The following is a 27,629-nucleotide window of genomic DNA, read 5'->3' on the forward strand; positions in this document are numbered from 1 at the left end:
TATTGTTGTTGATGTTGGGTTGGTTGAGTTCAATTTAGTTTAGCTTCTCGACTGCGTAACTCTTAAGTGTAAATTGTATTATAGAGTACCCTAACTGCTTAGTATTGCGTCTATAGTATAGTTTCTCTAAACTTGTAAAGTATAATTTTCCATTTTATAAAGATTATTTTGCATTTATTTTATAATTATGATTTAATTTAATTTTCTGATACAAGTGCACTACTAACACCATTAGTTACTTTGTTTTAGCTTTATTTCGTCTAATACTTTGGAACACTGCTATACTAATCAATTAAGACACTAGATCTATTTAATAGACAACTACAAATCACATATTTCGCACTAATTTATTGTTGCTATAGATTAGCAGCTGCTAAACAAAAAAATCGGCGTAACGGTATTTAAATTATACTGTTAAATTAGTGTACTAAGTAAACTGTCATTCGTTGAGACAATTTTTATTTTTAAATTGTTAATTAATTTACAAAGTTGGTCCATAAGTTACGTTTAGAGGACCGGAAGGAACTCGAATGTATACGCCAACACTCGGCCCTCAGCTTGAAAATTTCTAGTGAGATGCTTCACATTGCTCCGACAACAACAACAATCAAATAAACTCGGGTTTTACAAAGAATCAGATGCAAGCTCTAAGGAACTCTTTGGTGCCAGTTTAATGACATTACAACAACAACAGCTGCATTCAAGGAGAACAAATTCAAGCAGCAGGACACTACTCACTACAATTCTCAATTCATTACTATTACACTACGCTTGTGTACCAGTTATTTGTTGCTTTTTGGTTTACAAATATTGGCAGCTCACTTTCGAATACTTTCTTTACGTCGTTATAAAATTTGTAAATATCAAAATACCGTTTATTTATTTATTTATTTTTTCATTTTGAAATAAAGACGTTAAATCAATCAAAAACATATTTTTTATATAAATAGTATATCCATGAATAGTATCAAATATTTAAAATGCCAGTTAGTGACTTTACGTACACACCAATTCCTGAAGAGAGGCGAGTAGATGACGATTACGTGAATGAAACCGTTGAAATACCGAAATGGGCACAATATGCCGTTAGTGATTTTGGCACAAAGGAGGTGGCGTATGGTATGTTAGTTTTAGCCGTTACGAATGCTAGCAGCACAAGTTTATATGTCGCATAATTACTTATGATAGAGGATCGTGAAAATTGGGGTGTGATATTGAAAACTTTCGGAATTGCCATGGCCATGCTAATAATAATTATAGTGGTACTGTTGATCGGGTAAGTTGCATGCGTATGCGTGTGTATGTGTGTAAGTATTGCGTGAAATAGTTGTGTGTTAAATTGTGTGCTGTAATTGCAGGCTGTTCTATTTGTGTTTGCGCTGCAGAGGCTATCTAAATCCCATCAAAGATTATGCTGAGCGACGTAATCAACGTTGTGTGCGCTGCATATTAACGATTTTGATGCTCATTTTATTAGCGGGAATTCTGTAAATTTGCATATCTAAAATGTAACTGAATTTTATCATGAACCGTTTTCTCTTAATCTTCAAGTTATTTTGTGATAATGGCTATAAAAAACACCAATTCCAAAAGACACATTCAAGAGCAGCAGAAGAATTCAACAAAAGGCTATCGAGGATTAGATCATGTTTTTGGTTTAAATTATAATGAGTTCCAACTGCAAGCGCGTGGCACAGCTGATGGTTTGTAAAACAATTATTCTCTCTCTGTCTCTCTCTTTTTATTTTAAGACCTTTTGTGTAAACTAGATTTAGTCCGCAATTGGACTGCCACAAGGGGTGCTGTAAGCGATGCACCGAAAAATCTATGTCCGCCTAAAGAGGATATAACGGAGGTGAACAAGCGCGTGGAAGATATAAATAACGAATTTGAAGTATTATGTTTAGGCGTCTTGGAGTGGAGCGAGTGTACGTATGTATACAAAGGTCTATATACTATATAAAAGATCACACCAAGTCTAAATAAATGTTATCAAGATAGCACACAGCTTAAATCCATATTTTCGATCGGATGACTACTACTACATACACGTAGGGGCTAGACGAGGATTTGGTCTGATTTTAGCAAAAGCCGATTGTGTTACTTATAGGTTATCGGCATATTATTTATGTCTTACACCTTTGCAATAAACTAGCCCAAATTTTTCGAATATTATTGTTAAATTTTGTTAAAGTCGACAGATGTCGCTAACTTTCATCACTTATTTTTATTGAATCATCAGCATTCATTTCATTCAAGCGATTATAAATCTGAAGTTGTTGTTAAATCTGGTTAAACTCGACAGGTTTCACTAATTATTATTGTATATTTTATGCTTGGCTTTGTAATTTCTGTGCGCTTGAGTAACTGCGTGTAGTTTCAATGATTTAATTTATCTAATTACTGTTTCATTTATTGACTACATAGATATGCGATTTTTCTATCGAAACATGACGACGTGTATCACTCAAACCGATCCTGGTCGCAAATTACTAAAAACATTAGATTTTCGGCACTTTCTTGTGAAAACGATGCAAGTGGAAAAGGTAAACATTTCTGGATGAATTTTCAATGCAAAAATATAAATAGCTACCCACGTACATATATAATAAAAATATTCATAAATTACATGTTTAAGCTCCTGGATTTCTATCGAGTCTTCAGTATTGTGGACAAATTCTTTTACTCCTTTTCAAAGCTTTACAATTCGACCATGGATTGGCCAGTGAATTTGGAAAGTAAAACGAAAAATGCATTATCACCGTATTTTCAAGAAATAACAAAGAATTTGGGCGATAAAGGTATTTCGAATTACTGTTATACATATGTATGTATGTATGTACACATATAAAATCCTGAAGGTCCTATAACAAACCACTATTCATGTTTTATTTGTATATAAGGTAACCAATTTCGGTCGGTCTCAACACAATTTGACAACGAACAACTGGGAGACAAAGATATGCATGGTGCCAACGAAAACAAGAATGATGATAAGCATAAGTCAAAAGAACCGCTATGCATTTTTATATTGGATATTATATGCTATACACTACTTCTATTGGTGAGTAGACAAAATTGAGAAGAATTTAGCACTTTTGTTAGAAAATAAGTAATTTTCTCTCTAATTCGAGCATTTTAAAAGAGAACAAAGCTTCAGACACAGCGTTAATCAGGTTCTTAAATGCTAACTTTCACGTACTAGATAATTTAACTTGTTTTGGAATCAGTTTCAAAGCCAGTCTATTTTTAGATATAGAGCTTAAGGCGAAGAATTTTTGACATTTGATTCATACTTTATACTATCTTCTCAGATAACTGCGATATTATTAATTGCTTTACTGCGAAGATGTTGCGGAAAGCGTTATAGAAGTGAAGCTAGATGCTGCAATCAAGAAAATGGCTCTTGTCTTTTCCAACTGTAAGTGACGGTAGCTATGAACTGCTTATTTATAACCGTTGTTTTCTTGTATTTCCAATCCTTTTCAGAGCTGCTTTTTTGATGTTCCTATTTCTTCTACTCGTTTTGTATCCATTTCTGTGGCACTTTGTGCATGGTGCGGGGCGTTATAACAGTGAATGTACAAGAGACGACACAAATAAAAATGAACGCTCCATTGAATTTAATGAAGAAGATCAATGTGTAGATGAGCAAACCTTTAAGAAGATCCTCGACGACCATGTCGATATGAAAATTAACTTCAGATTACCAGATAATAGAACAGCTGCAGAGTTGAATCTAGGTACACCCGAATTACAGAAAAACGCAATAACTTTCAAGCAAAGCGCTAGAACATCAAAAAATCTCGATCTTACAAATCTGTGTGAAGAGATTAAGAATAGCACGAATCCGAAGCATTTAACTGAAATTTATACGGAAATGTATAGGTACGCCAACAGCGATATGCCCGAAGGTCAATGGAAGGAGCTGTCACTGTGTAACTTGCAAAGCTTTAAGACACATCGAATAGATGAATACCAATCAAGTGTAGTATTCACAAGCGGCATTCTTTTAGCCACTTATTGCAATCGGGTTGTAGAGTTCTTTAAAGAGAATTATGAAAAAATTACAGGCGAATGTCTAAAGGGCATCGAGGGTGTGAAAGACGGTTTGTCCAAGCAAGATAAACTTGAGTTGAGCGAAATAATTGCGGGTTTAAACGAAATGTACACAAAGGAATTAGACGGTTATGTGGACATGGCAACAGATAGGCTGGTCAATCAAGTTGGTTTGTGTCGCAAGATTTCGGATGGGTCAGAACAGACAACGAACTGTGATGTAAACATACATTTACAGGTACATTACCATCAAGCGCATTTATTATCCCCTTCTCATCGAGCTAACACTTATTTATTGTAGAATGTGTCGTGGAGTGCTTTATTGATTTTGATATGGCTGGTGTTGCCCTTAATTCCCATAGCACTTTACTTAGCCAGATTATATGGATATGGCATGTCCAGGAGTAGTCACTGTAGCTGTCAGGAAAGAGGATCAAAGACAGCCGCAGCCGCACCCCGAGCGAAGGATGGTAGATGGAATACTAATACGCTAATGGGCGAAATGCAGCGGCATTTGTATAAAAGATTTTGTGAAGATTCAACAACACCGGGCGCTGCAAATGGTCAAAGCTGTGCTTGCAAAACAGGGAGAACAGGTCATATGCAAGGGCCAAAACGTGGAAAAAGGTGCCTTGACGATGGTAGCGCTAACTATGCAATGAAGCAACAAGCTAACGCTCTTTTACTTAAAGGAAAAGCGCATACAAGTAAGGCACTGGGGAAAGCCAATGCTCGAAAGCCGAGGAAAGCTAAAGAAATTAAAGAACAGCCGGCTCCAACCACATCAAAAGGATTAGCAAAAGTGGCACAAATCGAAAGAAAGAAATGTGATTGTTGCACAAATGGCCCTTCCAGTTCAAAGGCAAAGTCGGCACACCGCCGACCAAGAAAAGAAATAAAAAATGTTGGTGAAACCCTGGAGGAAATTGTTGAAGAGCGGTCCGTGAGCGGAAAGAACGGATTGGACATTAACGCTTCTATTCATATAATAAGCTTTAATCAAAAATAATTTAACCAAAATACTTTGATTAATATTTATAAATTTAAGATAACGGTATTTGTTGATAAAACCACTGTCATCTTTTGTAAATAATAAACTGTCAAATATTCAAAGGTGGCAGAGGCTGGTTTGAAAATTTGCGAGATGGGATAAGTGGGATCCAGTGGATTAAGCAAAAAAAAACTTATACGCTTATGTATTAAAAGCTATCACAACCTATTCGCTATAATAAGAGTTAGTAAATGAACGACATAAGTTAAAGAATAAATGTCGAAAATCGTATATATTATATCGATTATATAATTAAGTAATTCAAATATATTTATTACCTTCCTTACGCAAATCGTTTTATTATTCAGTTAAATATGAGTATATTGAAAAAGTAAATACTAATTGATGTACAAAAGGTCTCTATGGCAGTATTATTTTTAATACCCTTCCGTCATTTAACAACACTGTTAGTATTCATTGCTGCTCATTACGAGCCTTACCAGATTAATAACCTGACTGTTTAATTAAAGAAAAATTAATTGAATGATAATTGCATAATTAAAACCAAATTGATTAAAGATTTGCAAATTTTTGTATGCACTCCTTATAAATGGTCTTAGCTGCATATTTAACACATCAAAACAATTGCGTTTGAATAGTCACAGCTCTAAACACACACTGGCAACTCTCTATGGATGATGAATTTCGAAATGAGAATGGGAAATGGACAATTTGTGGAATTGAAATTGTGGATTTTTTTCGTTTTCAGTGGAAGTTCTTGCTTCGATTGGGGAAGACGTTTTTTGCGATTTCCGATTTTCGGAGAGTAATGTGGGTGTATTCCGCGGCGCGGATGTGAAAGTTTCTTGTGTAAACTACTATTTATTGGAAATAAAAAGAATGGTTTAAGACAAAAGGTGAATCATAAATATTCAAATGAAATATATGTGAATTGAATCTCTGTGATAAAATGATTGGGAAAATGGTTTAGCCTAATTAAAATGGTGTTTTTTTTGTTGCTTGCATCGTCGTTGCTAACAATACATATGTAAATTGATTTTTCCCCTATTTGGTGTTTTAGTAAACAATCAAAGCAATGAAGTGAATTAATGTTGCACGAAAAACACACAGGTTTTAAATAAATAAAATGTGATTTCACGTTAGAATAATAAGAAATAATACGTGCTCGAATGTTGTTTAATCTGCAGAATTGAGTTTATGTGAATATATGTAAAATGATTTGTGTTAAGTTGCCGAGCGTACTTGAAATTTTGATGACCCCCAGCTAAAACTACAACTGTGTATTAAAAGATAAAAAATAATTGAACAAAAAAAGTCAAATCCTTAAAACATAAGTAGGCACACACATCCGCTGGGTTTTTTTTTTTTTGGTATTTTTAATCGCTTCTTAGTTCTTTCTTTTGTTCTTTTTGTGTTACAAGACTTCCTTCAGTTCATTCATAGCTGGGTGTCTACATGTGGACAAGTGCTAATAATTTATTTTAGTTCTTCAAATAAGCATTGTGGAAACCAAAACACATAAAATGATTTCTGACTAAAGCTAGAAAAATTCAAACGAATAAAGCGATTTGATAATTATATACCTAAGAAATCTTTACTCAAATTATTAGTGTTTTTTTCCAAACAATTTGAAGATATTGCTATAAAATCTCGGTTCAGTACCACTGACATAGTGCGCTCGTACCTTCACTGCTTTGTTCTCGCCAAGACTCGCATCAACTCAATTGTGTGAGAGCGGAACAACTCTATGCCATATCCTCGGAATAAACGGAAATAAGTATGCATGCATGTGTGTGTTTGTGTGTCTGCAAGCAGCGCTTTATCCATAGTTGATATCTCAACTGTCTAGAAATACAGCTAATGTTTACAAATTTTTACTACTGTAAACACAATAAAATGACTTGTTTGGTTTGTGATTCGAAGAGTTTTGATAAGAACTCAGAATAAGCAAAAAATATTTCAAGTGTCAATCCAATATGAAAGGGATCAACAACTGAAGACTGATTGCATATCAACAGATCAAGTGATTTATAATGTATCTAAAAAGATAAAGAATAATCTGTAAGCATGCATTATTGCTCTTTTAGTGTGTATGCATGTATGAAAGACAACGTTTTTTATTATTACTATTAATTTGATGCTTTAATTATAACAAAACGCAAATTGTGGTTATTTATAATTGCATTAATTGAACCTATAATTGGACATTGAAGAAGAAAAATAACATATTCAATCATAAACTTCTATTGCTAATGTAAATTTGCTACCAACAACACAAAAATCTACTTATGTATAAGCTGCTTCTATGTACATATGTATGTATGAGTATATTGACCTAATGTGCATATTGACCTAAATCAGAACAGTGTCAGAAAGGTTAAGTCTTCATAAGTATAGATTATCTTATCTTAAGATGTATAATTTGGTGACTACATTATTTTTAAATTAGTATAGAATTCATTCAGTTTGCTCCAAAGTTAATGTTACAGTTTTTAAAAAATAATACTTACTTACACACGTTATCTAAGAAGGTAGTAGTAATAGGGCAAGTGATAATTAAAGTTTATGACACTTTGGTATGTCCCAGATTTTTCAAAATACATATGCTTGTGATAAACAATTTGTAGGCGGATAAATTGTAGATATCTTTAACCAGTTTATCAATCGGAAAGATACAACAAATAAAATATTTTTTTTTACATTATGAATGTATTTATTCTTTACATTACGAAAGTAATATTTTTTATTAAATTTGTATCTCTATTTTACCTGCATACATATCTACGTGCTTACATACTTCTACCACTTTACTTCTATCCGTGTTGGTAGCTTGGTACCGTGGTGACGTCCAATTCTTCAACCTTTTTTATTAAACAAAAGAAAAATTGGCGGGTATGATTCATCTGTGGCACATGTGTTGCCTTAATTAACAATAATTTCCAAGTCGACTGGTTTATGTGTATGCATGATTTTCTTTAAGACTGGATTTAATAGACACACACACCTAAATGTGTGTACATATGTACGCAGTTGTATGCTTATTCTGCAGCGCGACGTTGCGTTTTAATATTTTATGTATTCCCATACATACATATCTACAAATAAATAAATATACATGTATGTTTGCAGCTTTATATTATAATAACACATTGCATTAATTTGGTCTTGTATCTTTTTAAACTCGTCAGTCTGCCATTTATTGTGCACACATAAGCCAACACATGTACTATTTTTATATACAATATGTACATGCATACATATGTACATATTTCTTGATGAACATTCTGCTTTCATTGCTATTATTCTATTCTCCACTTTAGCTGTGTATTTTACTTTGCCATTTTCTTGAATTTTTTAGAACAAGTTGAGTTCACAATACAATCGTGATGCTCGGTTTGACTTCTGGTGAGTAACCTTGTCTTGTTGCCTCTGATTTCGCCATCTACTGTCATTACATGTTATCAACAATAACAACCAACTTCCAACACAGTTATCTTAAAGATCGTTCTTCATATCTATGCGTTGTGCTCATTCCATTCCGTGTCTTTCTTTCTTTGTGAAGACGAACATATAAAAGCATGTGTGAATGTCACAAAAGCCAATCTATTTTCTGCTAACGGCATAGCTTTTACTTAAATGGCTACTGCTATTACATGGGCTTGTTCTTTTATACAGCAAATTTGATTGACAGTTCATACATATATATTTTGTTTATTTATATATTGGATATATTAAAACCAATCCAATTATTGAGCGGAATATGTAAGTAGTTATTTCTTTATTTACCTTTAATTCATAAAAAAATAGTCCCAAAGTTTTTATACCTAGCTTGAATTTTTTACTTTTTAGAGAGGAGTTATAAGAATGGGACCACCTCTAGAGGTTAGTGTAGTCTGGAAAAGTGAGAATTTAACTTTCAACTCATAATTGTACGAGAGTTACTCTAGTTTCTCCAGGCATTTTGACTGCGAAGAGTAATGCTTTGACACGGAGTCAATAGAATGACGTCTATTGTTGAGTTAGTTATAGGTTTCGCTCAGTTTTTCAAATATGTTTGATTACGATGAAAACAGATATTACTTGTATAGATATAACTTCGTTTACTATTTGAGTCCAACTGCATTCTCAACTACAGTTTTGAAATGTTAGTTTGACAGTAGTTTCTACATTATAAGCATTTATATTTGACTCGGGTGTTATATGCATCTCTATATGCTGCCGTTTCGTTAACCTAACTTATTTTAGATTCGGTTATTGAAAGTCTAAGCTAGTTTATTTGAGACAAGTTTTGTGCTGCTATAACAAGAGTTGTATAATGATATCATTCATATTGCCATAAAGGCGCTTTAATAATTTAATAGAGAAATAAATTTAATCATTAAAATGGTAAAGCTGTTAGCTAAAATGAGTCACGAGTCTATATGAGTCTGGCTGCATTTAACTTAAGAAAATAAAGTAAGACATTTCACCTTGAAGAAGCGTGTATTTCTTAACCACAACACTTCATCGTAGGTGTGTTTGCTTACAAGAAAAAAAAAACTGGATTCACAATATATTTTTCACTTTCGTGCTTGATGGATTTTTGGCTAGTATTGATTGAATTTACACAAAGTTATCTTATGAGGGACTTCGTTGATAACAAATTATATTTATTTTTTGTCTTTGATTAAAATTTATTTTTTTACCATTAATTAATATATTTCTTTAACTTAATTGAGCAGCATTATAGTGATTTGTTATTGTTTTTTTTATAATTGCTGAAAATTGCTTTCCGAAAGTATGAGTTTTGTTGTTAGAATAAGATGCCTTTATTATCCACAGAACTTCAACTATCAACAGCCAAGATAAACAATTTGTTTATTTAATTATAGAAAGTGCTTCATTCTGTTATCACCGGTGCCATAGACTTTATTTGCTTATCAATAGACAAGTGCGGTGTGTATGTATATGTTATTTGTAATATAGTTCTTCTAAAATATCAGATAAACATTCTTGGAATATTATTAATTTATTAATTTATTATTTTTTTAATTAAAAAACGGATGTTAGCACTTAAGTACGGATGTTAAAATTCGTGGTTTTATTTCTTTATTCGAATGAATTTAATTTTGTTTTGGTAATATGTTGTCGTGTGACTTTGGTTCAAATGATTTTTTTCTTTAAATGGCGATAACAACTCTCCTGTGTTCAAAACGCAAACGTAATCATATGTGTAAGCTTTGGCAACTTTTTGCTGATAAAATGTTACCTCTCACATGGTTTTTCTGCGAACGCTGACCGCATCATCATTCTAAAGAAGTATTAATCAATTCATCTGATTTTATGCAAATTGATTTTCGCTTAAAAAATATAATAATTAAAATTGAAAAGTGAACAATAAATAATGACACACCCTTAGGACTGCTCATGTGTATTTGTAATGTTGTAGCAACACATTTAAAAATGAAATATGTATTCAATTAGTAGCCTTTCTTATTTCATCAATTTGAAGAGCCAGAAGACACTTACTTGAGGCTTTCTCCCTTCGAGTATGAATGCATGTATGTAGGGCGCACTCGTTTGCGTTTGCAAATTTCAGTCTCAAAGAGAGGGCGCAAGTTTAAACACATGTTTGTATGCGTGTATTCATGTCTGCAATGTTTTTGTAACGTTTTAGGAAGCAAATGATAAATTAATAATAACACAACTCATCAGCAGTGCCATAAACTGCGTGTAGTGTGTGCTGCTTGGGAAGCTGCGCATCTACAATATTTATGCATGTAGCCAACAAACTCTACAAACACAATTGTCCGCCTTTATGGATATGTGTGTGCTAAGTACATTAGGAAGGCTCCATAATTTACCAACTAGTTGTATGAAATTTTCCTGAAATCATTATGATATATTGAAAATATAATAGTATATAATATTTATCTTCCTTTTAATATATTGTAAAATTTGGGTTCAAATTAACCACATTGTGTAAGAACTTTGTTGACACAAATCTATCCTTGTGTATTTATATGTATAAGTACTATAGGGACAAAGACTCTTAAGACTCAAGCTAATTTGAATTCTGTGCGATATGTAGCTAATTAGCAGCAATTTGAACCACACGAGAGCCAGAGTCCATTCAAATCCATAAGACATTGTCTGTTTCTGTGCCTTTTAATCCGGTCACTTGACACGGAAATTATAATTTAATTTACTAAAATTAGTGCCGCACCAAAATAGAGGTTATATAATACCCGGTTTGAAACCCTCTTTATCTATCTATAAACATGTATGTATGTATGATTCAACAATTACAGCCACTACAAAGATATATGAAAGAGAGTGGCTACTATAAATGATGTTTTTTCCCCGTTGATGATTATTTGAATTGCTGTATCTATGTATTTGTTTCTGGTTGCTTGTGTGTATGTGTATATATGTATATGTATACCGTTTGTTAAGTGATTCATGAGGTTCAACAATAGGGAGTAATTTTATTGGTGACAATTTTTAAGTAGTTATTCTTCAATGTGAATGACACTAACGATACACACAGCCATACCTACAAACATAAATATATGTATATCAGAATTGATGTGGGTGAATTTACATATTTCTATTTAAAATATTTATGTACATGCACAAATGTGAATTATGATAAGTTTGTTACTAAATTAAAGCTTTGTGTTTTAACTACATTACACGCATATATATACATATATAGACAATATGTAATTATGTTACTAAATTAAAGCTTTGTGTTTTAACTACATTACACGCATATATATACATATATAGACAATATGTAATTTAATTGACCGCCAAAGTCAAATTGGACGGTGTGTGGCTTGCCCAAATATTTATGTTGAATAGGTGTAAATGCCATATTTGCATTATTACACATTCTGTAATTACACTTTTAAACACGTGTTTATGAATTGCTTTTCAACAAATTTACTTAAAAATGTGAGCGCAAATATTTGAAGAAGCTTGAATTTTACCTTGATTTCGCTTGAATACCGTCAGTCTCTCAGGGAATCACCTCTTTCGTTGTTGTTTACTAAGTAAACAAGACAATAAAAGTATTGCTTGTTCATTTTGCAGTGCTGCTGATAAATTTTGATGACTGTGTGTGTCTTTATAGCATCATTAAAATGAAATATTACTATTTTTTACTAATAATTAATTGTCACGAATTGTTCTTATGTGTAATAATCATAAAAATTAGAATCTAAAATCCGTGGCGATACGCTGAATTCAGTGATAACCTTTTCACCACAGTCGCCAAAATTTCGTTCCAATAAATTGCGTTTTAGATTGTGAGAATTCGCGGAAATTCCATTTCCCCAAATCTATAGTTTAATTAATCCACGAAATCACATTTGAAATCTGCCACAACTCTGTTTTTATTTGCAGAGCACTGACTAGAAAACATACATAATTAAATTACTAGTAGCATTTTCTCTTAGAAGCGATACGAACTTTTCACCTATCACCTACACTCTCGATAGTGATTGTCGTTAAATTCTAGGCAATTTTAAGAACTCTACTTAATAAATCTTGCATGGATGCTTTTGAATGTAGTGCAGCAGCAAGAAACACAATGAACTGAGTTTTGAATCATACGGAAAGTCCAGAGAGATAAGAGCTGATTTGCTAGTTTCCAAGGAATTCAGATAATCTAAAACTCTAGTCATCATTATGGTCATATTTATCAATATGGATTATTTGCAATAGAAAATAACGTTTGATCACACATTTAAAGTAAAGAGATCGTTTGTGTTGGTCTTCTTTTGGTTTTCCAAAATATTTAACTATATAACCTCCCAAAAAACTTGATCTTTGATATGCAGAACCCTTAGTGAAGAATATAGTGAGTGTTTATGTTTTCAGCAACATAAATCAGCAGGCTTTACCATGCGTGAACCATTCTCTGAAGCTTAAGCCAATTAAGAGATGATAAACAAATTTTAAATTGAAATTATGTAAGCGTAAGAGGCCAACGACCGCAATATTTAAGTAAAAAAAAAACATTTTTTCTTTGGAATAAAGAACAACTTGAGAACAACATTTGCTTATCAACATTTGGTTTTGTACGAATCTCGGCCTTTCTTATTTGTTGGGTTTCCCATTGTAATTCTTATCAATTCCTTTAAAGACATTTAAATTGAAAAATTCCTCTTAAAAATTATTACGAATAAATTCAGTTTAAGAATTACTAATACAATTACGAACAGAACAACAAATCGTTTAGTTGGTTAATGTGGGTGAGTGCTAGTGTTGTTGTGGTTTTTTTTCACATTGCATTGTATCACGTTGAAGTTTAAAGAGCCACTTGAGACCGGTGTACATCACCTTTAGAAATACTACGTAAGCTCATAAGCGCCGGTGCTAACTGCGCGCATACATATGTACATATGTAATAACTTGATTATTTCATTGATTGTTGCAATGAACGAACGAATGAATTTAATTAATAACTGATTTTCCTCTTCATTTCATTGCAGCACTTGCAATTTGTAGTTAATTGCTGAAGCGTAACTGCAAATACCGAGCGCATCCATTGTTCGTGTGTGCCAAATCTACAGCAACATAAGCTATCAAACAGTCATACGTATAGTCACTCAGTCAGTCAGACAGACAGTCATTGAATTACACATGCACTTGCAAATCAATTGCACGACAACACTTACAGCAACAACAACAATAACAACAACACCATGCAAATATAGCAAATCAAGAGCGCTGGAATAATTAATATTGGAAATTTGCGTTTGCTCATTGTAGTAAAAACATAAAAAAATAAAACAAAAATCAAAAACAGCAATAACAAAAATAACAACCACCAACCGAAACAAAACACCAAAGGATTCATGTTTTAAGTAAAGTAGCAAATAAAGTGATTGCTTTACACTTTCTCTCGCTAAAAATTGCAAACCATTTCAAATGCAAAATCATAAAATGCACCAAAAAACACTAGAAACAAATGCAAAAACTGTGAAAATGTCAACGGAAGCCGGCAATAGTCGCACAACAGTGCAGCGCCATACCAGCACCAATCATATACGTGGCCATATCTTCAGCTGGAGCGCGCTGTTTGCGCTATTGGCTTGGTGCGCTTTGGCCAGCCAGACGCAAGCGTTCGAATTGGGCAACGAGTTGAATCTCAAGCCGACAAACTACGCAGAATTGAAGAAGAATGTCACGTACGTCAGCTCGACCGCATACAATGCGCGTGGCATGCAGCCTCTCTACGATATCACACATAAAATTATTTGGTTCTTCACCGGTGAACATCCACTGCCAGAAGGTGGGTTAATGCATGTATAATAATGTATTTTTTCTTAAATAAATATTAACAATTTAATGATGCAATAAATTTCATAAACTTAATCTCTTACAGGCTACCTCGTGGTCAAGGAAAACGACATTGAATTTGGTCCGAAAGTTGAGCGCAACGAATGGATTGATTTGGTCAAACATTATTGGCTAATATGGCTAATTGTTTTGCTTGTTGGACTGCTAATTGTTACAATGCCAGTTGTGGGGTAAGAAAGCAAAACTCATATACATAAATGTTCGCTTTTAATGAGCACTAAACTAAATATACAAAAAAAGTACACTTTCAAAGCATTCTTACTAAGTGAAATGTTTTCTACACTTATAGCTTATGCTTTTGCTGTTGTCGCTGCGCTGGTGCTTGCGGTGGACGCTCGGAGCCGTTTGACAAGAAACATGACACCTGCCGCCGTGTGTTCTTGGGATTTTTGCTTATCGTATTGGCAACAGGTTTGCTGTAAGTAGAGTACATTCAATAGTAGCACAAGGCATTTCTAAATAACACACAACCGATATTTGCAAGTAAACCTGCTAAAAAATTAACCGTCCTACATATTCATTACAAAGCGTGTAAATACAATACTTGAGCGGAAGAAGTGATATTGTGCCGATTGGCTTACATTTCCTGTAAACCTGTACGCCGTATTACTTTTTGCTAACTGTTTTTCCCCTCTTTTCTCTTTTCTCTTGACTCTTCTACAGTTTCGGCGTTATAGTCACATTCGCAACGAACAGTTATATGCAACAGGGTATTGAGAAAAGCACAAATCGCGTACGTGATGCCAGCAATGATACGCGCACATTTTTGGAATTCACATCGGAGCAAGTCGATCACGTGCTCATCACGAACTACAAACAATTGTCCATTCAGCTGGACAATATAATGCGCGGTAATTTGCGTGTTGCTTACGTATGCGTTTCAAATTTTGTATTTTAAATGTTTTTTTTTTATTTTTTTATGCAGAAACATCGAGTTTCATCATCAAAGAATTGGAACAGAAATCGATGGCTGTTTCGCTCATCTATCTAACAGACTTTCTAGAAAAACTGCCAGAGCTTAGACTAAAATTACAGAAAATGAAAAGCATCACCAACGAATTGCGCGTTTACGCCTCACAATTGAGCGATGGTAGGCTTTCATAGTACTGTTATTTGCTTTTACAAATAAATGTTAATTAATCATTGTTCACTTTTATTTATAAGGTTTGCGTGGCGTGAAGCGCGATTTATTGGTAATGCTGACGAAATGCAATAACAAAGCCTGCCAGGATGTGCTCAACAAGTATGAGATCGGAAAGCTTGATGCTAACGGTATACACTACGATCAGGTGAGCGATTTATTTTTATTAAAATATAAAAAAATAAGTAGAAATTTAAAATTTTTTGTTAAATTATTTAAATTAAAACCTATACTTTTTTATATTAAATATCAAATTTAAAAAAATTTAATTGAATTTAAATTTTTTTATATTAATTAAATTTAAATTTTTTTATAATAAATTTTAAATTAAATTTAAATTTTTTTATAATAAATTTTAAATTAAATTTAATTTAATTAAATTTAAATTTTTTTATAATAAATTTTTAATTAAATTTAATTTAAATAATTTTAATTTTTTTTATAATAAATTTTAAATTTATTTATAATAAATTAATTATAATTAATTTTGTTTGAAAAAAAAAATGTTTTGCTACAAAATTTTAATATCAATATGTCTAATTTAATGCTATCAGATGGTAGACCGTTACTTTCCAAAGGTAAACACAAAATATATAAAAATATGTATATCCCTGTTCCCTAAACACATACCTATATCGTATTGGCACCTCAATTATAAATACAAATAATAACTGTCTAAATTTCCCCACAGCTGCCGGATGTAACAGAAATCATCGATAATTTAGATAACTTGATTAGTAAGGACATAGCCTCGGCTGGAAAGCGTGGACGTGATATACTCAATCAAATGCGCGCACATCTCAATACAACAATTGCTAAATATACACCAAAAATAATTGATTCAATAAATAAAGCAGGTGTGTATGAGTAAATGCCTACTAGTGACACGCTCAAACATTGCGTGCGACATTATTGCTAATATCGTTTGCTTACTTTCGTAGGTCATGCTTTCCAACACGCCTCAAACGAAATCAAAATGGAACTTAACAAACTTTCACAAGTTATTAAAGACAATACTAAGAAATATACAGGCGTTGCCGATGATTATTTAGAGGAATATGGACCATATCGTTTGTACTTTGGCATCGCTGTGTGCTCTATATTGTTAATGGTGAGTCACATTGAATATTTAAACAGTTTTTTTGTATATTATTATTTATAAAAAATAATTTTAATAATCTTTTCTGAATATTATTATTAGTCATAAAAAAAAATTTTAATTTTGATAAAATTTTTTGATAATATTTTTTTCATAAAAAATAATTTTAATCATAAATATATATATTTTTTTTTCAGATTTTATTCTGCGTAGTCGCTGCTTTGTTCTGCGGCATTTGTGGTAAACGGCCGGACGGTTATGGCGATGATTGCTGCAATAAGGGCTCCGGCTCACGGTTTTTGATGATGTAAGCGCGCCACATCACAACTATTTTAATATATATTTTATGCTAAATTATTACGTAATTTTCTCTTTACAGTGCTGTAGCGTTGATTTTCCTCTTCATATCACTGGTTGCTTTCGTAACGCTGGTGCACTTTTTGATTGGTCTAATCGCCTATCGCGGCGTATGTCTTCCATTAAAGTATGTCCACCACTTATTGGCACACAATTGAACCGAACTGATTACAATATTTACATTTTCTTCCTTTTTTTAGGGACCCTCAAAATGACGAGATATTCGCACAATTCGACAACGCAATTGACTTAAATAACGTGCTGTATCCACCGCAAAATAAAGGCAAACCGACCTCAGGTGGTTTACCACCATTACGCATTTCACACGTGATCACAGCATGTCAACGCAATCAAACCATCTACGAAGTGTTGCACATACACAATCGCATTGATATACATGAAATTAACGATTATCCAGCACAATATAAAATCAATCAGACACTGGACGAGCTAGTAGATGGCATATCATTTGACGACACCGATATCGAGATTTTAAGTAACGAAGATAAACAACGCATACTGAATTTGGCCGATTCGGCATTGAAGAATTTCGACTCCGCCCAATACATTGACAATCTGAACGATACCATAACCAAGCATTCGTTAACAGAAATTGCTCAAGAATTGCGTCAGACCGCAAAGAAAATCGAAAAAAGTGAAGACATGAAAGACGTACAGGTGAGTCTGCGCAATCAGGCTTTGCATTTGGATACCTACGAACAAAATTGGGTCATACCAATGAAGAATCAATCGGTGGAACTTATACGGCTAGCCAACGATTTGGATCACAGTCTACGCTATAAGGATCGTCCCTTCCAGGAGTCCATACCGTTGCTGGTCAGTGAGATTAAGCGTGCACAGTTGTTCTTCCGCGTGGACGGACGTCAATTCGTTAAGAATACAGCGGTAAATTTGACGCACTATTTTGCTAGCGAAATAGAGAACTACTTGAGAATGGTTGTGTTGGCCGTGGAGAAGAAAATCGGCTTGTGTGCACCACTAGCGAATGTCTATGACTCTGGTGTGGTGGGATTGTGTAGCGCTATTGTTGATCCATTGGTAAGTGTTCATGGTTTGCTGTGTGTATACTAGTAATAAATATAAATTATGTTTTTTTTTTTTTTGTTTTTCCGCTTTTACAGAATGGTTTCTGGGCTGGTGCCGCGCTGTGTGTTGTACTGTTTTTGCCCACGCTTATGGTCGCAGTCAAATTGGCTAGTTTATATCAGAAGTCGGACCCATATCCCGGTCCACTAGTGGAATCGTAAGTGCTAAAACTTACACACACCCTACTATATGTATTGCATATGTGTATAAAATAATGCCGTTAGTTTTACCTACATATATGTACTTGAAAATAATAAGCTGGTGTTTGGTTTTACTAATTTTCCTTTATTTTAAGTTTACTTTAACCGAAAATTCTGCTTTAAAACATTCAGAGCATAACAAAGAAACAAAAATTAATTTTACCACCTAGATTTTAGTAAACCCTTCTAATTATCCTAATAGAGAGTACTAAGAAGATTTTTATAATTTTTATTTTTTTATAAATACACAAACATACAAAAAAATTAACCATTATTATTTTTAATACTGTTTTGTTTTGTAGTTTATAGTTTACTCTAACTATTTATACTTAAAAAAAAAAAAATAAACACGTTAATAAACATTTATTTATACTTTTCTAAAATAAACAACACTACCAAACTAATTGTTCTTTATTTTTAACATATATTAATCCACATTTTATCTGTCCTCCTGCATGCCCACTGCTTTTCATAATGTTTTTGTCTTACATTTGATAAATACTTTTGCAACTACCACTTTTCAGGGAGTATTTGTATGACGCATATAGTGAACGTGATCATATTCCATTGGCAAAGTAAGTGCATCATTTAAGATATCAATAGCTTTAAATACATTTTAATAACTTTTGTGCCATTTTTGTTTTTGTATGTACCGTTGTTTTAGTCCTTTGTTCGTCTCGTTTTGTTTGAAATGTCATTATTACTTTGCAATTCATTTTAATCTTCTTTTGCTGCGTAATTTTTCGAAGTTATTTGTTTTAAAATTTGAGGTTATGTTTTGTACCACTTTTATATAGCAACAGTTTCAACTTTGTATTGAAATGGAGTGAACAAAGAGGGGTTTCTCCTTGGTAAAAAATTTTAAATTGTAATTTTTGATTAAATTTATTATTTACTTCACAGCTAAATGAATAAATAATATATTAGGTTATGTTCAAGTGTCTGTACTGTTAAAAAAGTAATGTTGTTTTTTGAAAAAAAAAATTATAAAATTAACGTCGTATTTATATCATTCGCAACTATGAGGGGATTTCGATTTCAGCAACAACAAGTTGAGGATATATCCATTAACAGCAGCATATACCTAACCTTGGTTTTAAATTACCAAATTGATAAAATTTGATTGAAATAAAATTAATAACCATTAGATCAATTCTTAAAATTTAATTTTAAAGCAAATTAATCGCTAAATTTTCTATAATTTAGATAGTAGTTATTGTATTGAATATATTTCATTGAGTTATTGCACATTTTTTGAAACTCTCCTTAACCAGTAACTGCTAGTATTAATCAGTATATATTTAGTCAAAATAAAAAAAAAATTGTTTTGCTTATATGTATTAATAAACTTTTTTGTTCTTTTTAGCTTTTTACAATATTTTTTTTATATTTTTTATTTCAAACACATTTCCCAGTTTATTTGCCACAAAAACTATACACTTTCATTTTAACTTTTTATAGTGGACCAAAGAACAAGCGCCGAAAGAATAAAGACCGTAGACGCGGTCGTGAATACTACGAGGATCCTGTCGCTTCCACGGCGCATGGAGTGCCACCAACTGTCGGTGTGCGTGATACGCGTTACAGCGACATGGCACCCAAGTAAGTCTTAAACATTAAACCCTGCTTTTTCGTGCTTACTACCCGATATTCATATTTTGCTGAATGCATTTAATTAATATAGGCAAATAATATTGTTGTGCGCTTATAACAGCTAATATTGTCTACAAATACATATAATAGGATAATAAACTTCAGCTTGGCCGCTGTCATATACTAAACAGCTGACTTAGTGCTAATTTGCTATGCGTAACTGTATTCAGTTTTTTTCTATGTATGCGAATGTACGGCATTTCAAATATTTAATATGCTAGTAGTTTTATTATTTATTTTGTAACTTTTTTGGTATTTAAATATTTTTTATTTTTTATCTTAATTTCCTTAGAGCTAAGTGTATTGTTGGCTCTGTTGATACGAGGCCAAGATCATTGATGGGCGATGGTTTCTATTAGGTTCTATAACACTGACGTTGATGATGATTTTCGATAATGATGATGTTATGCGTGGTGCGTTGGTTAATATATCAAATTTTTTTCTTTGCGTGTTTTATTCGTTACGTACACGGTGTGCGAACGATTAGAATGAATATGCCTAGTTCAGTTGCTAACATTTTTTGCTTTTTTCTTGCTATTACTAATGCTTACGTGAGCTTACTATACACTTGCTAAACATTAATTTTAATCGCTAAAAATTTATATTTATTTTTAAATGATTGTAAATGTGGTAAGGAAACTACAGTTAAACTTCCCTAACTCGAATCACCATAATCTACAAAAAAACTTTGAGTTAGAGAGACTTCGAGTTATGGAAATTTCACTTCTATTGCCAATTCAAGAGTTCGAGTTATGGAAGTTCAATTGTATTTCATTTCATTCAGCAAGTCACATTTACGAATGTTTTAAATATATTTTTTCATCATCATTTTGCACAACCGGTTTCATGGATTCTCAAATTGAGAATGAAAATGTATTCAAATATGAAAAATGTCTACTTAGAAAATGTAAATTTTGAATAAAAAGTTGATTTTTAAGTTAAAATCATTTTTTTCGTAATATTTAATTGAATATGATGATTTAGGTGATTCTTACCTCAAAATAATTGTAAATCTACAATTACTACATGGAAAAACGTCTAATGAAAGATAAATTTGTAAAATTGTAGACAAGAAATTACACGCAATGATTTAAATAACGGTAAATTAATATTTAAAGAATAAATATATGTTTTTTCTAGTAAAATATAGACCTTCAATGGTCTTGAAATGTGTGCTGTTAGTAATTTCAAGAATATTAACATTAACTTATGTTTGATTTTTACAAATATTCAAACTTAAAGTGATTGTAATTCTAAATATTGGTCGTAATAGTATTTGCTTAAAGTGTATTAGTATAAAATCTGTAGTTAGAGCTATAAAGTATTTTATATTTCGAATGAAAGTATTTTTCATAAGCTATTGGTGTTGTATTGGTCTTGAATTTGATATTTTTGAGAAAAAAAAGTTTTGTTCTAACAAACTTTTCTTATAAAGCAAATATTAAGAATCTCATATGTCATAAACATACACTATTTTATTATTTTTGAAAGCATTGCTTTATAGTTTTAAAAATAATGAGTAGTCTAGCAAATCGTCTGTGAGTTTGCTTAAGCTATCGCACAAGCATAATACTCTTAATCACGTGTCCACGCTATTCATCATCATCATCCTCATCACCAACATCAAACAACATACATACCAACATTTGCGTCAAAAATTAAGCAAATATTTGATTTGAAATATGCGCTTAAACTAACACCAGACATTAGTATCAACATTAAACAGAACAGTTTTCATGCTGCTACTCATTCATACAGCCTAGAGTGAGCCCAAACTGCTCGTAAACAGTCTACTAAAAAGACTTTTTGTATTAACATTTTATTACTTGTCTATAAATTATGTTTGTAGCTATTTAATGTATGTGTCGCAAAACAAACGAAACACACACACACAAGGTGACTAATACTATTTAACATTTGAAACATTCCACGCCGCAGTCACTAACATATTGCCGCAGACACGCTGCTTCACAAGTTTGTGTTTCATTCTTTTGTATATGTATAAATATATATACATATATATACAGTGGGGAGCAAAACCGTCAACATGTTTACTGAATGCGACTAAAGGTATTTATATCTTTTTTTCTACTAGCAGTATCGGCAACATTTATACACCAAAATAAAGATAATAATTCAATTTATTAAAAATAGAAAACAGAACAGCTTTTTTTTATTCTTGAACGAAAATATACGATAAATTCCATTTACAAGTCATTTTGACAGTTTTGCACTTATACACTTAGACCTAAGTTCTTCACAGGGCTTAGTACTTTGTCCATAGACCTTTATTTTTTATTACGCTTTTTATGCGTCTGGGCATACTTTCAACCAAGTTTTCAATGATTGAGTGGGGTATATTTCTCCACTCCGTCTGTACCCGACTCCACAGTTCGTCCATGTTGGAAGGCGGATCTCGATACTTAGCCAGCTGCTGCTTAACGTATGCCCACAGATTTTCTATCGGGTTAAGGTCGGGACTTTGTGTTGGCCATTTGAAAGTTTTAAAACTTTGATTTTGGAGCCATTCTTGGACAATTTTCGCCGTATGTTTCGGGTCGCCATCTTGTTGAAAAATTATTTCCTCCGTTGGATAGGCACATTCGTCCACGAAGTCATTCAACTGTGAATTTAGAATATGCAGATATATCTCCTTATTCATTATTCCACTTATTCTAAACAAAGGACCAATATGCCACCACGTGAAGCAACCCCAAATCATCAAACTTCCGCCACCGAATTTGACAGTTTGCTTTACCTGTCCACGCTGAAGCTTTTCTTGCGGACGATGCCAAAAATATGCCTTACCATCAGATTGATACCTGTTAATTTTCGTCTCATCTGACCATATAACCCTTTTCCAGTCCTCAATTGTCCAATCTTTCCGTTCTCGGCAAAAATGAAGTCTAGCTTTAACATTTCGTTCAGATAAAACAGTTTTTTTTTGTTTAACCGCAGCAACCATACCAATTTTATTTAAAGAGCGTCGAACTGTCCATGTACTCGCTTGAAGTTCTAACTTAGCAGCAGCTTCTCGAGGAGTCCTACATTCATTTTTGCGTAATAATCGCTCAACAGCACGGGCATCACCATCGGTAAGCTTCCGCGGGCGGCCTCCAGCGTTTACAACTTGGACAATATTTTGTCTTTTCTTCACATTTATTACCGTTTGTCGACTTATATTTAACTTTTCAGCAATTTTCCTAGCTGAATAGCCGTTTTTAATTAAAACAATAACTTTATCTTCGACGTCTCGCAGTAACTTTCGCATTTTTTTTTTTGGTTCACAAAAAACCCCTGGAAAAATTTTTAGTAATCGCCACGACAGACAAAACGTTACTAATAGAAATTGTTAAATCCGTCTCTACTCAGAACTTCCATTGAATTACCGAACCCAGCCATTCCGGTAAATATAGCGGGACTTTCATGGCATACTTATACAGTGGTGCAAAACTGTCAAAATGACTTGTAAATGGAATTTATCGTATATTTTCGTTCAAGAATAAAAAAAAGCTGTTCTGTTTTCTATTTTTAATAAATTGAATTATTATCTTTATTTTGGTGTATAAATGTTGCCGATACTGCTCGTAGAAAAAAAGATATAAGGACCTTTAGTCGCATTCAGTAAACATGTTGACGGTTTTGCTCCCCACTGTATGTATATATGTGTGCGTGCATTTTTTGATTTTGAAAAAAATTTCAACTCAAATATGTTTTCTTTTTTGCATTTGTTCCTTTGCAGGCATTGGGATGGCGGCCCACCGAGATATCAAAATCCACCAATGGCACCACCTGCCTCCGAGTACGAACGCCCACCGCCATATTACTATCCGGGTGCCACGGAGCAAGACTAAGTAATACAGATTGAGATACATTTTTAAAATGTCGCCAACAGACTAGCCAGCAGCAAATACAACAATAAAAAATAAATGCAATAATAACAATAAACGCTGTGTGGAGAGATAATTTGAAGATTTGTGAAATGCCTGTGCCGTTGTAGAGGAGGCGGGCGACAGTGCGGTGCAGTGCAACCGAAAGACTCTCGTACAACAATAACAAAGCATTATGTGCACACATTGCGTGCGTTCAAAAGTTATTAATAGCGTTTCATTTCCAAAACGCATTTGTTTTCGAAACTTGTGGAATTCAAATTGATTACGGCAGCAGCGGCGGCACACTTGCCCACACCACAACCACAACAGTTTTTCTACTCTCAAAGCAAAAAAAAATATAAACAAACAATCAAAAAACGAAGCATATTTTAGCGAATAATAAAAAAAAAACAAAAACAATTAATACTTAAAGAAGTGAAAACAATTTCTTGATTGCACATAAAAAAATGTTGGTTTCAAAAACCGAAAAGCGTGTGGAAACGTTATAGCTACATAAATATATAGAGGAAAGGAAATATAATGAAATTTTCAAAGCAAAAACAAAAAGGAAACATAGATAACACAAAAGAAAAACGAAAATAAAAACACCGCCATTATGCATTTTCATTCCAACGCCCCCGACACACAAACAAACATACATATGTAGAGTAGATGCTCGAAAATCGTTTCGAAAATCTCAAGTATTTTAGTTAGTTTTATATATTGAAGTGTTATTCAAGTATATATATATGTGTATGTATATGTGAAATGAGACTGTATTTGTTAGGTTTTGTAAACACTTTTAATGAGTTGATGAGTTCATGTCTCATTAGCTGCATATAAATATATATATTTACCTAGGTACTCACACACACACACACACAAGATTATTTTAAAACATGCCACAATTCGTGTATTTGAATTTTAGAATTATAATGATAATGATAATAAAAAATTATACTATTTAATATTGAATTCATAAATTTATTATAAGCATTTATAAACTGTATGTGTACACCATTCAATTAATTGCAAGTGTTTGTTAGATTTTAAAATATATACTATATTTATGTATACATAAATGTACCAATTAAATGAGAATGAGAAAAAAAACAATAACAATTTGAATTGTGTAATGAACCATTTATAATGAAATGAACGAATTTTTTTTAATTATTACAACCAAATGTTTTTTTATATTTACAAAATAAATCATAAAAATGCTGTAGACGACGTTGCGAGCACATCACTTTATATTAAGTTTAAAAGGGGGTTTCTTTACATATATTCTCGGCAACTTTAATGAGCAGAGTTGCTTAACGGCAATAAAATATGACACAAAAATTGTCGTTTGTTAAGTATGCAGCCGGCAAGGGCAATGTTAGTGAGTTTTTGCTGCAGCTGATAAGCAGATAAGTAATATGTTGGCAGCAAAGCAAGTATTTGTAGAATTTCGAAGACAGAAGTTCCGTTTAAAAGTGAGATAATGCATAAATGCGAGTTTGCAACAAATATAAAAGACACTACTAAGCTGCCTCGTCACTACTGCGCGTACAGATAATACAGCAGCAAGCATATTATAATGTACGCGCGGAAGACATTGCATTTTTATGATATGGAGAGCGTGAAAATATGCAGTAAGTTGAGGGTTTTGAATAAATAAATAAAAAAGTATAAAAATTCAAAAACAAAGTATTCATAAATATTAAGGGTGATATTGATAGACAAAAACAATAAAAAGAAAGCAACAAAAAAAAATAAAATTATGAAGGAGATGTAGAAAATATGTAGCGGAATGGGAAGCTAGCTTATAGATTGATATGTGAGTTGCATATAAAAAATCGTTAGTAACAGAGAAGCAATGCTCATAATTCTAAATTTAATTTGTTTATTTTTCACTAAAAAGTCACTCAGTAAATTTTCTATTGATTTTTTGAAAACTTCCAAACAAAAAGTAGATGAGAGTTGAAACCAAATGATAATTGCAGCATACAAATATTCAACGGATAATATGAAACCAAGCTGCTATATGGGTTATGTTGAATTATAATGTTATTATACTGTAATTAGGTTTCACTCCATGCTTTCTTGGCATGTATGCATTTCTGGTTATTATTAAAGCTGCGAGTCATTGAAGTGGCGCTAATGAATAATAGAAATCCATTGTACTAAATAAAAAATTTAAATATAGATGTTCTAACAAACTCATGACTAATTCTCACTGTGTGGAGTTTAAAAAAAAAATATTAACAGAAAAGTTTAACAAATTTTTAAAAATTTTAAATAAAATTTAAATTGAATATTTTATTGAACAGTCTAGATATCGCTTTAGGCTTTCTTACAATTTTTTTTAATAGTTTTAGAATATCAAAAAAATAATAATAGTAAGCTGCAGCCAAATGTCCAAAGTCTAAATGTGAACAGCTGTTGAAGTCAGCTGATTTGTGCTTCAAATTTTTCTAAAAATAAATATTTGTTTAGTTAGATAGTATATCAGTAGAAACTTGAATGGTTGTTTTCGCAGGGTTACAGTATGGCAATTGGATTTAAAATCGAGTGAGCATTCTGGAATTTGAAGAAAAAATTATTTTAATTTTAAATCAATTTATTTCTCTTTCTTTTATTTATAAAATTGCTCAAGTAGTAAAAAACAAAATTTTGGATGCTTTTTTTAAATTACTGCCGCGTTTATTTTTTCTGCCATTGAACAGAATATAAAAAAAAGTTGAAAAAATAAAGTAATGCAAAATAATTTAAGGTTAGAAAAAAGTCAAATGAAATCTTGCAACAAAAAAAAAAAAACATTGAAAAAGGTAAACAAAAGTACCGTAATGAGTTATATGAAAGCAGTAACATACAGTAAGCATTTAAGGCGCATGTTGAACGGTTTTAAACTGCCATTTAAAATAAAAATAAAAAATATATATATATTAAAATACTTGAATAATAAAAATAAAATAGATTTTGAACAAGTAAAGTTGTAAAAACAAAAGCATAATTAACACGAACCCATGCGAAAATGCATTTTAACTGACGCAAATGTTGTATATTATCAAACAATATTATTATGTATTAAATAAACACACTTGCAGTATACATATATTTACAAACATATGTATGCATGTGCAACTCTATGCTATGTATGTTAAGTTAAGCAAATAAAAAACGTAATAAATAAAGAAAATTTGAAGAAAAAACAATAAAAAATAAAAATGTTTACAGCGTGAATATTTACTTTGTTTTTCAAGACAAAAAAGACAAACAAAAAAATTGGTATGCTCACATGAAATTTATACTTATGAATGTTCTATTACCATTATAATATTGAAAAGACAAGCAAAGCGTTTATTATACTTGCTATAAAATATATTATATATATACAACTTTATTGATATTATTATAGGAAATATGACGAGTGCACCTTTGACTTGTTGTACGCATTTAATTTTCACCTAAGTAAAAAGTAAACTTTGTCTGTCTGCAATGTACCAATTTCAAGTGACTGGATTTGATTTAAACTTGTATCTTTTTTATAAAAAAAAATAAATAAATAATATAGAAAAAATATTTTATAAAAAAATTATAATTATTATATACAATATAAATTTAAATATAAATATAAAGAAAAAATAATATTTTATCCCTTTTCCATTTTGCTTTCTCGTATATTACACATTTTACTTGTAACACCGTCTCGTATTTATATGTAAGTGTGTGTTCACAATGATGTTGAAATTAAAAAAAAAAATGAATTACGAAAGCAAATCTAGTATAAAAA

The 27,629-nt window shown here is 32.0% G+C and overlaps 2 protein-coding genes across 8 annotated transcripts; both read left to right on the plus strand.

Moving 5' to 3' along the window:
- The first annotated feature begins 138 nt into the window (after window positions 1-138).
- LOC105214038 (uncharacterized) lies at window positions 139-5,177 on the plus strand. 2 transcript variants are annotated; one of them, XM_029039682.2, is made up of 12 exons: window positions 139-1,119; window positions 1,189-1,276; window positions 1,359-1,487; window positions 1,552-1,703; window positions 1,770-1,928; window positions 2,428-2,546; window positions 2,639-2,801; window positions 2,904-3,064; window positions 3,315-3,421; window positions 3,490-4,297; window positions 4,361-4,686; window positions 4,752-4,917. In XM_029039682.2, exons 1-12 carry the CDS (start codon window positions 981-983, stop codon window positions 4,768-4,770), a joined length of 2,370 nt encoding a protein of 789 aa, XP_028895515.1. In that variant the 5' UTR covers window positions 139-980; the 3' UTR covers window positions 4,771-4,917. The 2 variants fall into 2 exon arrangements, with proteins under 2 accessions (XP_028895515.1, XP_011185518.1); XM_011187216.3 differs by having other exon boundaries at window positions 4,361-5,177.
- A 630-nt stretch (window positions 5,178-5,807) lies between these two features.
- On the plus strand, window positions 5,808-27,629 carry LOC105214017 (prominin-like protein). 6 transcript variants are annotated; one of them, XR_003752487.2, is made up of 18 exons: window positions 5,808-5,967; window positions 13,552-14,354; window positions 14,448-14,592; window positions 14,712-14,840; window positions 15,086-15,273; window positions 15,348-15,512; window positions 15,587-15,711; window positions 16,118-16,141; window positions 16,255-16,420; window positions 16,505-16,674; window positions 16,860-16,969; window positions 17,042-17,146; window positions 17,220-18,078; window positions 18,162-18,283; window positions 18,851-18,901; window positions 19,788-19,928; window positions 20,272-20,392; window positions 23,722-23,837. XR_003752487.2 is itself a non-coding variant. In XM_029041779.2 (17 exons), the coding sequence occupies exons 2-17, from the start codon at window positions 13,991-13,993 to the stop codon at window positions 23,831-23,833; spliced, it is 2,976 nt and encodes a 991-aa protein (XP_028897612.2). In that variant the 5' UTR covers window positions 5,808-5,967; window positions 13,552-13,990; the 3' UTR covers window positions 23,834-27,629. The 6 variants fall into 6 exon arrangements, 5 of the variants coding, with proteins under 5 accessions (XP_028897612.2, XP_028897617.2, XP_011185477.2 ...); XM_029041779.2 differs by lacking the exon at window positions 20,272-20,392 and having other exon boundaries at window positions 23,722-27,629; XM_054230346.1 differs by lacking the exons at window positions 5,808-5,967; window positions 20,272-20,392 and adding an exon at window positions 6,825-6,848 and having other exon boundaries at window positions 23,722-27,629.

This window comes from Zeugodacus cucurbitae, chromosome 4 (assembly GCF_028554725.1).
Source record: "Zeugodacus cucurbitae isolate PBARC_wt_2022May chromosome 4, idZeuCucr1.2, whole genome shotgun sequence".
In the NCBI taxonomy this organism is placed as follows: Eukaryota; Metazoa; Arthropoda; class Insecta; order Diptera; family Tephritidae; genus Zeugodacus; species Zeugodacus cucurbitae.